Genomic DNA, 16,262 nt, shown 5'->3' with positions numbered 1-16,262 from the left:
AAAAAAAAACATGTCATAGCATATTCAATTTTTAAAAATCACATCCTTACCATCCATAAATATTATTATAATGCTTCAATTTTCATATTAGCTTTATCCCTTTTTTAAAAAAATTACTGGGGCGCCTGGGTGGCGCAGTCGGTTAAGCGTCCGACTTCAGCCAGGTCACGATCTCGCGGTCCGGGAGTTCGAGCCCCACGTCAGGCTCTGGGCTGATGGCTCAGAGCCTGGAGCCAGTTTCCGATTCTGTGTCTCCCTCTCTCTCTGCCCCTCCCCCGTTCATGCTCTGTCTCTCTCTGTCCCAAAAATAAATAAACGTTGAAAAAAAAATTAAAAAAAAATAAAATAAAAAAATTACTATGTTCATATTAGAGACATGATATTCATATTTGGGATTTAGAAAATCTGGGATTCTGTTTTTCTCCTTTCTTATATTTTCAGGCTAAAGCATCCATTTCAAGTATTGATTCTCCTTTCCTCTAACTGCGGGGTATACTCATTTATACAGTGCAATACTCAAAAGCTTTGTGTAGAAGAGGCATAGAAATGATGGTAAGACAGGAAAACACTCTAGATATCAGATACTACACAAATGTAAAGCATATGATAGTGGCATGGTGGAAATGGAGACTGTTAATTAAGACCATCAGAGAGAATTTGATTTTGTCTCCCCGTGGAAACCATAACTATGTTATGCAGTTACTTACATTTAGACATTTACTTTATAGGATCTCTTCTATCTGAAAGTTATATCAGCTAATCACCGAACACAAAATGTGTTTAATATTAATTCCCAGTTTAGGCAGAATATTTAACTTGAACGAAATTTGCTAGTATGCTAATAATTCTATAGTTGAGTGCAAAATTTCTTCATTATTTGATTCATATTATCTTTTCAATCACTTACGGCCTCTTTATTTTTTATTTTAGAGTGTGTGTGTGTGTGTGTGTGTGTGTGTGTGTGTGTGTGAGAGTTGGGGAGAGAGGCTGTAGGAAAGGGCGGCGGTGGCGGCGGGGGGGTCGGAGGGGGGGGGCGGGAACCTAAGCCAGTTCCATATATGGAGCCTGACACAGGGCTCAATCCTACGACCTTAGGATCATGACCTGAGTTGAAATCAAGAGTTGGGACACTCAACCAACTGAACCACCCAGGTGTCCCTACTGTCTCTTTATCCATGAAGAATACATACCAAGAGAATAAAAATTAAAGGGCATGCCAAAATCCTATGCTCTTTAAGTAAATTCCCAATTGAAAATGTTCCTGTGACCTAGTAAATTCACATAGAATTCAATCCCTAGGTGATTCAATTGTTATTAAAAAGAAGAAAACATAATTTCAACACAAATTCCATTCCTCCCATACTCTCAGGACATAAACACATAAATCAAGCAAGGAAAATAAGAATAAGAAAAATAAGAATAAAAATAAATAAAAATAAAAGGGGTGCCTTAGTGTCTCATTAGGTCAATGCCATTGCAAATGGCAAAATTTCATTCTTTATGTCTGAATAATATTCCATTGTATGTGTATATGTGTACATATGTGTGTGTATATGTACACACACACACATCACACTTTCTTTACACATTCATCTATTGATGGACAATTGGGTTGCTTCCATAACTTGGCTATTATAAATAATGCTGCTATAAACATAGGGGTATGTGTATCCCTTTGAATTAGTGTAGGGTTTTTTTTGTATTTTCTGAGTAAATATTCAGTAGTGCAATTATTGAATCATAGTGTAGTTCTATTTTTAACTTTCTCAGGAAATTCCATACTGGTTTTCACAGTGGCTGTACCAGTTTGCATTCCCTGCCCCCAACTGTACAAAAGGGTTCCATTTTCTCCACATTCTCTTCACACTTTTTGTTTCTTGTGTTTTTGATGTTAGCCATTCTGACAAGTGTGAGGTGACATCTCATTGTAGTTTTGATTTGCATTTCCCTGATTTAAGTGATAATGAGCATCTTTTCATGTGTCTGCTGACCATCTGCATGTCTTCTTTGAAGAAATATCAGTTCAAGTCTTCTGCCCATTTTTAAATTAATCATGTATTTTTTGGGCATTGAATTGTATCAGTTCTTGTTATATTTTGGATACTAACTCTTTATTGGACAAGTCATTTGCAAATATCTTCTCCCATTCAGTAGGTTTCCTTTTATGTTTTCTTTGCTGTGCTGAAGATTGTTATTTTGATGTAGTCCCAATAGTTTACTTTTGCTTTTATTTTCCCTGCCTCAGGAGTCACATCTAGAAAAAGGCCTCTACAGCCAATGTCTAATAAGTTACCGCCTGTAATCTCTTCTAGGATTTTTAAGGTTTAAGAAGGTCTCACATTTAGGCCATTAATCCACTATGAGTTTATTTCAATGTATACTAACTCCAGTTTCATTCTTTTGCACATAGCTGACCAGTAAGTAGAACTTTCATCTTAATAGGCATTTTAACCTTATGCATTACAATACTTGTCTAAAAAGTCCTCTTATACAGAAAAGTTCTAAGCCAAGAAATATTCATTCCTCATCCAAAGCGTTAAAAATTGCTCAGCTCTTATTGGAATATCTTTAGGAAAAAAAATATACCTCAAAAGATACAGTATTCTAAAATATTATATTTATCTCTTAAGTGGTATTGATAACAATATGCTGTATCTGTGCCACTGTGTTTCAGTATTTGTGGAAATTTATCTCTTATAAAAATATTGATTCAGACTATAAAGGCATTAAGAAAAATAATACATGTAATATTTTTTAAAAGCACCCTTTGGGTCTGTCCAAAGAGTGGCTTCTTCATTCATTTTACAATTTTTTTAATTAAATGCCTACCATATGCCAAAGCAGAGACTATAGAGGAAGTAGGTAAAAATAAAAGACAAATAGTCCTATTGGTGTGTAACTTATGTTATTAATTTCTAACTGTTAAATGGCTTAAAATCTTAAAAGAGAATAACTGGTGAAATGCCCTTCTAGGTTTGTGCAATAGCAATAGCTCTTGAAGTTTGTCTGAATATGATTGGTCTTTCAACTTATTACATAATTGAAAATCATAAAGAGGATAGATTCATTACATATGTGAAACACATTTTACTTAATCCAAAGTAGCCCAAACACAGTAGGGGTTAATTTTTTTAATAGACCTGGAAATAGCTTCAGAGGGCAATGTTTTGTCCAAAAAAAGAAAAACATATATATATATATATATACACACACACACACACACACGTATATATATATATATATACACACACACACATATGTATATATGTATATGTATGTATACATATATATAAACACACATGTATACATATGTAACATATGTACATATGTAACATATATATACATACATACACATATACACACACATATATATATATATATATATATATATAAAGAGGTCAGACCATAGATGAATAATGAACTGTAGGATAGCATTGTTTTCTCAGCACATCTTAGGTAGCACAATGCCAGAAACCCTATGGATAAAATCAGTTTTTAAAAACTGACAAAAAATATTTTGTACAAACTTAAGGAAGATAATTACAAAGAATTAAAAAATATTTTGAAGAATTTCTAAATGTATCATTGTCTACATATAAATTTACCTATGGCTATGTGCAAAATAAGTAAAGATAGGATATGCATGTTAAAATACTTCCCTTCCATATGAATTAACTTTTTCTATGTTACTGGGAGGTATACAGCAAAAAAAAAAAAAAAAAAAAAAGAGGAAGGAAGGAGGAAGATGTGTCATGATTCTCAATCCAGAAGAACTCAAACTAAGTACATTAAGAGCCATTGGGAGAAAAAATCAAAGAAAAGGGATGAAGCAGAACTTCATGAACCATCAGTGCCTTTGGCCAAACCTGTCATTTATTACAATAACGAATAGTATTATTATTAATAATATTATTTGTATCACACATTTTGTTAATCCTTTATAACACCTCAGTAAGACAAATTTGAACATTATATTCTTTTTTTAATGGAAATTTAATTTCAGAATAGGTAAATGACTTATGTATTGTTTAAGGTGACATCTTAGGAAGAGCTGGAGGCAAAACTTGTATCCTGGAGTTCTGACTTCAAATCCAGTGATTTTTCTAATGTTCCAGAGTGAAAAACTGAATGGTTGGGGCGCCTGGGTGGCGCAGTCGGTTAGCGTCCGACTTCAGCCAGGTCACCATCTCACGGTCCGTGAGTTCGAGCCCCGCGTTGGTCTCTGGGCTGATGGCTCAGAGCCTGGAGCCTGTTTCCGATTCTGTGTCTCCCTCTCTCTCTGCCCCTCCCCCGTTCATGCTCTGTCTCTCTCTGTCCCAAAAATAAATAAACGTTGAAAAAAAAATTATAAAAAAAAAAAAAAAGAAAAACTGAATGGTTGCACTACCTGTGAAACGTGACTGAAACTTTCTGAAGAGCAAAAGAGCCTATGGAAAGTTTTTTGTCTGAAACTATTTCAAAATGTGATATTCCCAAGATTAGAAAAAGCAGGTCTCCCTAGAGACCTGTTGAGGTTATAGGATTTCCTGAGGGACATTTTGGTTTTGGTTTTGGTTTTGTAGAAATCTACCATTAGCTTTAATATACAGGAAGACACACTAAAAATTTTCCCAATCTAGGTTAGTATTAAATGATATATTCCAATCATATATATTAAATAATATATAGATATATATAATATATAGTATTAAATAATGTATCTTGGAATATATTATTACACCATTTTTTTAAACCTTAGTGTATAGAAAGAATCTAAAAGAGGGTCTATGCTGAGAGCTTTTCCACTGACAACCATCCTGACATTAACTTCTACTGTGTGTCAAATATACTGAATTGTCATCTATACTCAAATGTCAGTGAAAACATGTGCTTCATAGGCTAAAATGATAACTAATCTTTATAGAGCACTCATTATGTTCCATGCATTTTTATAACCTGATACATATATTAAGACTTCTCTAAAAAATAGTTTATTAATCCCTAATAAAAACATGTCCAAAAATGAGAAATTTGTAGGAAAAAAAGTTTATTATATCATCTTTGAAATATAAATAGCCACAAAGTATTGCTAAAATTTCCATCCTGTTACGTATCTCAATCACTTCTCACGTTGAGCTACCAACATAACTATTAGCTAATTATAGGACCTTGGGTTTCTTCCTATCTCTGTTACTGGCTTGTTGTTGTGTGACCTTGGTAGAATTCTTCCATCTTTCTTCAATGACGTAGCTTGACATCTATAATCTCTTAGGGTCTACTCAAAGAAACTTTTAGAATGTTTTGCTCTTCTTAAGTAAAAGTTATGTCATATGTACTGCAAATATCCTTTTTGAACTCTATGATCGAGTAATAAAGAAAAAGAGGAGCAAATATTTACTAATTAGCTGCCAAGTATTTTCACATGTACTATCTAATTTAATTTTACTTTACTAATAGGAAGTTTAAATTCCGTTGACTTGGGTTTTTGATCCCAATAAAAGAGTGGTAACATGTCTATGAATTCCATTCTTGCCATCTCCCAAAGACACTTTTTCTACTAGTCAAAGTTCTCTCCAAAGCAGGGGAATGTATGCGGAAATTGAAGGTTCAAAGGTATATGTTAATGGGTATTTTTTGCAGGCTAAGCTATAAAGTTCAGAATAGCAAAACACTATAAAATAAATTCCAATTAAAGCTGAATCCATACATTCGTGTTTTCAAGTATATAAGCAAATTCCTTCATAAACGGCCTCAGCTGAGTTTGGTATACCACAGTGTTAGAGAAAAAGTGCTGTTTTAAGCCAGAATTTCCTGACACCAAGACAGTTTTTAAACTTAATTCAGTTTTCTTGAAGCATTTTGAAAACTGACACTTTTTGAGGTCCTAATAGATGTTCCATGTTTTATATTCATTGTTTTATATACTCCTCACAACAAACCAATGAGATAAAGTAGCTCCCTGAAATGACTATTGTTCTACTTCTTGTTCTGTTTCATACTTTCAGCCTTATTCAGTAATTGAAAACGGCATAGCAGGCAATAAGCCAGAAAATTATGGTGACTATACAGGCTTTAGAAAAAAATATATTTGATATGGCAAACTCTACTAACCTCATTTCCCCTTTAGAATAGACCTTGTATGTTGCAAGCAACTTAAAAGTTATTACACCTTAGAGTTTTAATGGTACAGCTACTGGACTAAAAAATATAATGATCTCACTTGCAATTTATTCTGTGGCTTGTAATCATTTGTCAAGGCAACTAGGCTTTTCTGCAAATTCAATGCTTAGACTCCCTTATTCTAGATTTTTTGATAAAACTGAAACTCCGATAAGAAAACAAATCAAAAGCTCAATATCTTAGTATATTAAATACACTAATATAAATACACTAAATACACTAATTGGGTACTGAGTTCTAAACTATAAATGTTACCTGAAGCACACTGATTGGTGTCCTACATACACACCCTCTCAAAATGTAGGAGGTTTGCAAAATTTCCTGTTCTAACAGAGAAGTTCAATTTCAAACTGAACTCTTTAAATCTTTTTATAGAAATGCCAGTGTTCTACATTTTTTCAAAAGGAATTTTGAGATTAACTCTTCTCTGAATCAGGTATGTCTGTTTGGTTCTAGCTCTTTTCATTCATATATATATATATATATATATATATATATATATATATATATAGACCATTTTTTTAAAGAATTCATTACATAATAAATACCAGTATGTTTCTAGCCTACTGAAGTAATTTATGTAAGGTGACTTAAGAAAAACCAATAATCAAGCTTATAGTCCAGTGTCCAGTAATCCAAATTCTAAGAATTTAAAGGTTAAAATTTGATGAGTATTTTTACTTTTATGCACAGTTTTAAGTAATGTGTATGTATTTATGCATAGTTTTGTGCATGTTTAAATGAAAAAGATCCTTAAAGATGACACATTTTCTTGTTCCTTCATAATACCTAGGAACTCTCTGTTTTAAATTACTCTACTAACATAACTCAGAAATGGATATGGGATTTTTTCAAGGTTTGTTTGTTTGTTTAAGGATCTCGAAGTCCAAAAGAGACAGCAATGTAGGATCTATAAAATCAGAAGCAGGAACATATCCTAATTTCTAATCCTAAAACTCGCACTGGAATTTGTTTATCCTTGACAAGCTGCAAGGCATCGACTCTTCCTTCTATAAAATGAGGAGGATTGTATTAACCTACTAAACAGTGATGCTGTGAATATGCATGTATTAATGCTCACAATATGCTAGATACTTTTAAACCAATCTAAAGCATCTGGCACTCAGGATGCAGTTCTACAAAGAGCCTTTCAGGGGAGCACAGCTTGGTGGTCAACTAAGAGGACCTTACGTGGAGAAGCTCTGTTAACCTTGCACAAAGTGACTTTCCTAAGTGCCAGGCACTAAATAGTTCCTCAGGCCTTCATCATTCGTTATTTGCATAGATTAACTTTCCATTGGAACTAGATTAGGCATGAACAGAAAGCCAGTGTTATGAACAATAACCCCTAACAGACTACCTCTACGATCTTTTTCTAAATGTCACATGTCCAAATAAAAACAAAATAGCACAAGGCTTCCACTTTAAAATCCACATTCAAGATGACTGGAAAAAAACAGCTTTATTACCCATACCCTACATCTTTGACAAGCAAATGTCTCGCTTTAACTTATCATGTAAACTTAGATTATGCCTCAAAACTATATTTAGATCATAATTATCAGTGGCTTTTAGCAGGAAGATTTAAGTGAAGTTCTGCCATACGTATTTTCTTAAAAATTACATTTGTTAGAATTATCTCCTTGAAAACCACACTTTATTCACAAGCAGGAGAGGAGAGGAAAGAAGAGAGGACAGAAGGGAGGGAGGGAGGGCAGGAAAGAGAAAAGTTATGTAATTTTCTTCACCTAAATCTTCTTCTAAATGATATAATTTAGTCAGGCTGAAATTGCATTACTTTACTCCAAAGGTTACTGCAAGACTTACAGTGATCCTTAAAGAAGTTATAAAAATCGAAACAGAACATAGAATAAGCTTCTGATTGTAAAAATAGGTAACATTTCAAAGTTCATTTTATAAAAGAAGGCATCAGATCAATACATCATTGTGTCATTTTTAGCAACAGTAGCTAAACTTTAGCTCTGGTACTGAAAGGAATGTTAAAGAGAAAGAGAGAGAGAGAACTCCAAGGTATACATATATTTATGTGGGATTGTGAACAACTTATTTTTAACATGAACATTCATTAAAATTACTCTAAGAAATCTATGGCATGTTTCTAAGACACTGGGCAAATTAAAAGGATATGAAGAAGTTCCCTGCACTTCAGTTGTGTTAAGGTATTGCAATTCTTTTAATCGTGTAATAGATTGAGATGACAAAAGGAAAAAAAAAGAAATTTTACAAAAATGCACTTGAGTTTCACAATGATAAGTCTGCTGAAGTGGAATACTCTGGAATGGAGTCACTTATATATGCTCTAAAAATGGGAAGTATGGGGAAGGAAACAGATCTCAATTAGTACCAAATTGGTCTAGTCCAGTGGATTAAAGCCTATCTGGGAAAAGAAATATTACCTATTCTTTCATCCATTTAACCCTGCTCAAAACTCTCCAATACCACCCATCTCATTCAGACTATAAGGAAGAATTCTTTACAATGATCCTAGTTCCCCATTACTTCCCTGACCCTTCTCACTGTGATCTAACTGTAGACCTTCACAAGCCTTTCCCTGTGCTAAGAATATTAACTCTTTCACCTGATATCTGTGTGAATCATTCCCCCAACACCTTCAAGGATTTTCTCAGATGTGACCTTCTCAATGAGGCCAACCTTTATCACTCTATTTAAAATAGCAACCAAACTCTCTCCACTCCTAGAACTCATGACTTCTCTTACCCTGGTATATCTGTTTGTCCAGGAATGTCATCAATTTGTTTGTCCACGAATCTCATTGATGAATTTATGAATACCTATAAAATATAGGTATTCGTATGTTACTTATTCACTATATATTCATCATATTCCTGTCTGCCTTCTCCACCCTAAGTAGAATACAAACTCCATAAAGGCAGGATTTTTTTTCTGTCTTTACCTACTGAACACATTCATTCATTAACCACATTCCAATACACATAGTCCGATGACCACCAATTTCCTGCACAAATTCTGGCCTTTGAATGCAGTCTTAGCAATCCATACAGTCCAGAATTCGTCTTCTTTTTACCTGACTGGTATACACGGAGCCTGGCATGAGTCTTGAAAACCATGTGCCAATCTAGTTTTGTCTTCCTCTAACCTCTACTTAGTTTTCTCAGTTACTGCAACTAGGCTTCTTCCTAAATTCCGGCCTATCAGCTCAGTTCAAAGCTATGAAAAATCTTATAAACCCCAATCTTCTATATTAGAAGCATAAACAGTTTGTCTGACCACTAACAATACTTTCTTCCTGATCTTTTTCACAGTCTCCATTTGCTAAATAAGAACGTATGGCAAACTGGAGAGATGACCTGGGATCACCATTCTTTATTATTTTTTTAAGTGTTTACTTACTTTTAGAGAGGAGAGAGAGAGAAGACACATGCATGTACATGCATGTGAGTGGGAGAGGGGCAGAGAGAAAGGGAGAGAATCCCGAGCAGGCTCTGCACTGTCAGTGTGGAGCCCAGTGTGGGGCTCAATCTCATGAACCATGAGATCATGAACTGAGCTAAAGTCAAAATCGGAGGTTCAATGGACTGAACCCCAATGGTCAGGTGCTCCGACCTTTCTTTTCTTTCTTTCTTTCTTTCGTTCGTTCGTTCTTTCTTTCTTTCTTTCTCTCTTTCTCTCTTTCCTCCTCCTCCTCCTCCTCCTCCTCCTCCTCCTCCTCCTTCTCCTCCTCCTCCTCCTCCTTCTTCTTCCCCTGCTTGAAAACTTCCAGCTATTATCGATTGTTGTTGTTGTTGTTATTGTTATTATTTATTATCACCCTGCTTGGAAACTTCCAGCTATGCTCCTGCCATGCAGTAGAATCCTAGTGAATAGTTATACTGACTGGAATCAAGCATGTGTTTGACACATTCTTTGGACTTTTAATTTAAACAACTAGCCACCCCACTAATCTTGCTATGCATAGGCTGGGTTGAGGTTATCGGTCCCTATTCTACTATTTCTTCTTCTTCTTCTCATGGTGCAGAACTGCAGCCCCATAATGCTAAAGCAGATTATGAAAGATGTGAAACATCACAAAAAGTTTCAGGGAATTTTTTTTATCATTTAATGCTAAATCTGTTTGGATTAAAAGAAGGAAAAATAATCCCATCTCAGAGGTCCAATTTGAAAAGTCAAGCACAAACGTCTTTGTCATTGTATTTATTAAATGTATGAACAGAAGAAATTGTGACAATTATCTGCTTTAAATAAATGAGGACTGATAAAATATTGACATGTGAAATCTACTAAAAGTCAACTTTTTTCAGTCATCGCTACTGCAATACAATTCAATGGTGTAAAAATTCTAAGTCCTACTATTTCAGAAAATCTTCTAATTTAACTAAACCTCTCCCAAAAAAATATACACTCATGTTTTTCTTACAGCATAGTTGGTTTAACTCTCAAGATACCTACTGGACTTTATAATTATACCTGAAGAAGGTGAAAACTATGATTTTTTCAGTGGAGGGAACAGGTGCCCCATATTTCAGAGTGAATTAAGTATGAACTGACAGCACGTGAGGTTTTTTTCATCATCCCTGGCAACTCTTGAAGGAGATACTGATCATTATTCTGCATGATAGCCTAGGAGAGAAAACTCTTGGGAACAAGAATGATCAGCAATTTGTATACATTGACATGTAAGATAAAAATTATAAATTTTATGGTTTTTTTAGAAAAACCTACCACATATATAATAGTCAATGTTGAATATGTTCTTATTCTCAGGCCTACATTTTTTTTCTTTTTCTTTTTCAATATATGAAATTTATTATCAAATTGGTTTCCATACAACACCCAGTGCTCATCCCAAAAGGTGCCCTCCTTAATACCCATCACCCACCCTCCCACCCCCTCATCAACTCTCAGTTTGTTCTCAGTTTTTAACAGTCTCTTATGCTTTGCCTCTCTCCCACTCTAACCTCTTTTTTTTTCCTTCCCCTCCCCCATGGGTTTCTGTTAAGTTTCTCAGGATCCACATAAGAGTGAAAACATATGGTATCTGTCTTTCTCTGTATGGCTTATTTCACTTAGCATCACACTCTCCAGTTCCATCTATGTTGCTACAAAGGGCCATATTTCATTCTTTCTCATTGCCACGTAGTACTCCATTGTGTATATAAACCACAATTTCTTTATCCATTCATCAGTTGATGGACAATTAGGCTCTTTCCATAACTTGGCTATTGTTGAGAGTGCTGCTATAAACATTGGGGTACAAGTGCCCCTATGCATCAGTACTCTTGTATCCCTTGGGTAAATTCCTAGCAGTGCTATTGCTGGGTCATAGGGTAGGTCTATTTTTAATTTTCTGAGGAACCTCCACACTGTTTTCCAGAGTGGCTGCACCAGTTTGCATTCCCACCAGCAGTGCAAGAGGGTTCCCGTTTCTCCACATCCTCTCCAGCATCTATAGTCTCCTGATTTGTTCATTTTGGCCACTCTGACTGGCATGAGGTGATATCTGAGTGTGGTTTTGATTTGTATTTCCCTGATGAGGAGCGACGTTGAGCATCTTTTCATGTGCCTGTTGGCCATCCGGATGTCTTCTTTAGAGAAGTGTCTATTCATGTTCTCAGCCCTACATTTTATCTGATATGAATCATTTTTACTGAACTGTGAGGCCAGTATGTAGTGATCAAGCCAACATATGTACATAAGTTACATATGTAGCAAAAGTGACACAAAAAAATTAATTCCAATTTTATGACTACAGTAAATCTCAGGTAATTTATGAAAAATTCTCATATTTTATAGCACAGAATGTTTTAGAAGTGTGTAATTGATGGTGATGTGAATATTCCATATGAAATTTCTAAGTATTCATGCCAAAAATGAGTGAGGATCATCTCAAACATGTTTTTATCTTAAATCCCAGAAGACATCTAAAAACACATTTATATACCTTTAGTATAGTCTTGACATTTTTAAGAATTAAAAAGTTCAAATACAAATATGCACTCCAAAAACGATAGAACATAATACTAGAATCTTGGACTTTGAAAAGAACTGGAGACTTGATGAATCCTCACTGTGCCTCTGTAAAGGCATTTCATCCTAAATCATCCCTGACAGGTGGCACATCTGATCATGAATGGACATTTCCAGAAACTAGTTGCTCCAACACAACCCAGTAATTTCTGAACAGCTTAAACAAGGAGGAGCAGAGAAAAGGAGGAAGTTTCTTCTTATTTAATTCAAACCTTTCCCTTTGTCCATATTGTTCTATGGATCTGAGTTCAGGATTTAGAAAGGACATTTTATTCTCTCTTCCATTAAACACGATTCCTAAATTTTTTTTATTGCTTTTTATTTTTGAGAGAGGGAGAGAAAGAGCGCGCATGCGCGTATGCATGAGCGGGGTAGGGGAGAGAAAGAGGGAAACAGAATCTGAAGCAGGCTCCAGGTTCTGAGTTGTCAGTATAGAGCATGACTTGGGGTTTGAACCCACAAATTGCAAGATCATGACCTGAGCCAAAGTCAGATGCTTAACTGACTGAGCCAACCAGGCACCACAGAATTCATTCTAGTCAGTGTTCGGCTAAGAAGGTCAATGCTAATATAATCAAAAAGGAGAAGTTGATGATAGCCTAAAACTTCTTCAGTCGCACTCATATCCAATGATCTTCACTGAGAGTATGTTTTAACAGAACATTAAAAAGAAAACATGGCCCCAGAATAAATGGAAAGACATCTTAGTATCACAAAAAGGAAACTCCAGCATAAACAATACTAGAAATGTTTTTAGTTGTTAAAAATTAAGTTACTATCAGTTGCATGAATTTAAGTCACGACTACTCCAAGCCTTCAGTTTTAAATTTGTCCATAAGAATAATTGAAGGTGAAATAAGTTAATATATACACGGCATGTTTAATTATGAAATGCTATATGAATTTAAGGTATTATAAAACAGATTTTATATATACTTTTAATATTAATAAGTTCCAACAATTTATCCCTGAGCCAATCTTTCAATGTATTGCAAATGATCTATAATACACAATATATTCTAGAATGCAGAAAATAGTAGCCTAGGGGTGCCTGGGTGGCTCAGTTGGTTGGGCTGCTGACTTCCACTCGGGTCTTGATCTAGTGGTCTGTGAGTTTGAGCCCTGCCTCGGGCTCTGTGCTGACAGCTCAGAGCTTGGAGCCTGCTTTGGATTCTGTGTCTCCCTCTCTCTCTGCACCTTCCTGCTCACACTCTGGGTCTCTCTCTCCCTCTCCCAAAAAGAAATAAACAGTAAAAAAATTAAAATAAAAAAAGGAAAATAGTGGTCTATAGGTAGACACCATCTTATAGCTATTTTGCACAGAATTCCTTATTGTGTGTAGCATTCAACAGAATGGCAGTATAAACTTTCCCTTTTGCATTGACCTTACTTTATGCCTGGACCATAGAAATTGGAGTTAGTTTTATCTCAGATAAAACAGAGACAGACAGAAAGAGAAAAGGAGAGGAGGGAAAGAGGAAGGAAAGGAGAAAGGAGGAGAAGAAGAAGAGGAGGAGGAGGAGGGAGGAGGAGGAAGAGGAGAAGGAGGAGGAGGAAAAGGGGAGGAGAGGGTGAAGGAGGGGAGGGGTGGGAGGAGAAAGAATGAGGAGGGTGGGCAGCACACTAGGAAATTTCTTTGAGACTACTTTGCATGTTTTGAGCTTCTGCCCCACTCCAAATGAACAGCACTGGTGTTTCTGGTCTCTCTGTACTCCCAGCTGCTTGACATTATTAAAGTACTATGTATTGTTAAAACATATCATATAACTAAGCAAGGCTAATATTTTAAAGTAGCATTTTTAAAAATCAGCTGCCAGAGATATACTCTCAAAATCACTCTCATAAATTCTATTAATTAAGCCATGTTGACCCCATTTTACCTCGCAGAGAAGGAAAAGCAAAAATAGAAGAAAAAAGGTTATATAGTGAACTTAAGGTCATTTTTATTCTAGGAATTTTAATCGGGGAGCTATTATTGTAGCAAGCAGATTATTTTCTTACTCCTTTTAAGATAAAATAGTACTGCTAGAAATGTTAGATTATAAGAAGAAAAACTATCAGAATGGTTAGATGTAGCTTTTTTCCAGTTAACTAAAAGAGGGAATAAGTATATTTCAAAACTTTGACAGATTCCGTCTCATCAAAACTTTCCAAAGTTGCTAACCTCCAGATTTTGTACTCTTGCGGTAAATATTTTGATATTTGAAATCAAATCTTAAATAGTCTTTACTTTAATACAAGTTTTCCAACTCACAAAAATGTTGCTGAAATGATGTATTCATTATAAATTCTGTTTTAAAACGCGGTACATGTGCTTCTTTAAAATTCATGACATTAAAATAACTCTTCAAAGACTCCCAAGAGTATCAGAAATTATATGCATGTAAACATCACAGCGCTCTGAGGAGAATCATTTGGATTACATCAAATACCACTGTTTTCCAAAGCCCCCTGAAGTGTATATGTGGTCACTATGGTCCTTAAATCACATACACATGACATAGAAGTCCTATCTGTATTTAAGCCAGAGGAGAAATTTCACTATAATAAAAAGGATACCTGAGATCAGAACGTGGGTCAGAAAAAATTTGAGGCTGGAAGTCCCATTGCCACGAAAGAAAAAAACCACTTGACTTTTTAACTACTTTACAAACTCTGTTCAAACAGTTAGAAACAAAGTCCTTAAAAAAAAGAAAGAAAGAAAAGAAACAAAGAAACAAAGAAAGAAAAAAAAAGAAGGAAAAGAAAAGAAAAAGAAAAAGAAAAAAGAAAAAAGAAAGCTGATGTATCAGCTGCCCTCCATAAAGTTCCAAAATGAACCTCAGCTTGGGAAACATTTCTCTGCAGGGATGGACTCTGATTTGGAAAAACTTATTGTTCAATTGGTTAAAAGTTTGCCTCTTTGAAGACTTCGGAACCCAGCTGGGAGTTATGTATAAGCGACAGCAAGTTCTCTCAGAACGAATGAACAATGAGAAACGCTTCACGTTCTTTGGGGGGAGGTAGGCAATCCCCCCAACCCCCGGACAGGGTACTCAGGACGCTGAAAGTGAGTTTGCATCAAGCTTAGCCCCTCTCGCCCCAAAGCGCACTCCCCAGGGGCCAAGCCAGAAAACGGTCCCTGCCCCGGACTGTCGTCGGAAGAAGGGACCGGTGAGGGGCCGCGGCCCCGGCAAAGGATGGAATCTAGAGCCCGTTCCTCGACTGTACCTCTTTGCTGATGTGCCTGTGGCTGTCGCGGCCGCTGTTGCAGCTGTGGCCTCTGGGCCTGGCCGCCCCCGAGGCCCCCGCTGAGCAGCAGGACCAGGAGGACCCCGGCGGCTCCGGGCATTGCGGTGGCCGGGAGCGGATCCGCTTCTCAGGAGCCCGAGGAGTCGCGGCCGCCCAGTCCCCGGGTCCGGCTTGTGAGCTGAAGGAGCAGCAGCTGCTGGGGAAGAGGAGGAGACAGCCCCCCTCCTGGCTTTGGCTCTGCCGCCGCCAGAGGGTGGGGGGAGAAAGAGGACACTCCCCCTCCCTCCCCTTTTCCCGGGCCCTCGTCCCACAGCCGTCCAGGCACAGGCCCTTAAAGGGTCCTCCGTGAAACAGACCTTTCCAGAGCCGCCCTTGCCTCGGAGAGGGACCGTTCCTTAGCTTGAGCTGTTCGCTGAACTTCTTTTAAATTAGAGGAGGTAATTGATATGAAAGCGCTTTGTGATCTGTAAAATCTCTACACATGGGAGGCATTATTGGGAGGAAATCTGCACAGCTGGGAACTTGGCCGAAGCTGAGTCAATGTACCTCCAGAGAAAGGCCTGGCAAAGCGGTGTGTGGGCGCCGTGTATCCAGGTGACCCAACGCTCGATGGACACAGGACCCTCCCGATGGCCCGGGTGGCTGCGAAGTTACCATGGGGTGAAGTTGGTCCTGGGCCTCAGCAGGTCAGGCCAGAGGACTTACTTATTGGTTAATAGACAACTGTCAGGGCAACAGGGGTGGGACAAAAAGAAACTCCCTTGCTCCACTGCAACGCTTATGACCAATATAAAGGCTAAAAGTAAGGTTTTCAGTTCAGTCACTGGACATTTATTTAAATTGAA

General features: G+C 36.7%; 1 protein-coding gene across 3 annotated transcripts in view; it reads right to left on the bottom strand.

The window, feature by feature from the left end:
* LAMA2 (laminin subunit alpha 2) overlaps window positions 1-15,605 on the bottom strand; it is a 614,868-nt gene extending 599,263 nt beyond the window's left edge. For all 3 annotated transcript variants that reach the window (XM_047859508.1, XM_047859510.1, XM_047859509.1), the window contains exon 1: window positions 15,397-15,605. In XM_047859508.1, coding sequence (XP_047715464.1) covers window positions 15,397-15,517 — 121 coding nt within the window. In that variant the 5' untranslated portion in view covers window positions 15,518-15,605. The remainder of the gene's footprint in view (window positions 1-15,396) is intronic.
* Between the last annotated feature and the right edge of the window lie 657 nt (window positions 15,606-16,262).

The sequence above is a fragment of the Prionailurus viverrinus genome, chromosome B2 (assembly GCF_022837055.1).
Source record: "Prionailurus viverrinus isolate Anna chromosome B2, UM_Priviv_1.0, whole genome shotgun sequence".
NCBI classification, from domain to species: domain Eukaryota; kingdom Metazoa; phylum Chordata; class Mammalia; order Carnivora; family Felidae; genus Prionailurus; species Prionailurus viverrinus.
This window is presented reverse-complemented; position numbering and strand designations above follow the sequence as displayed.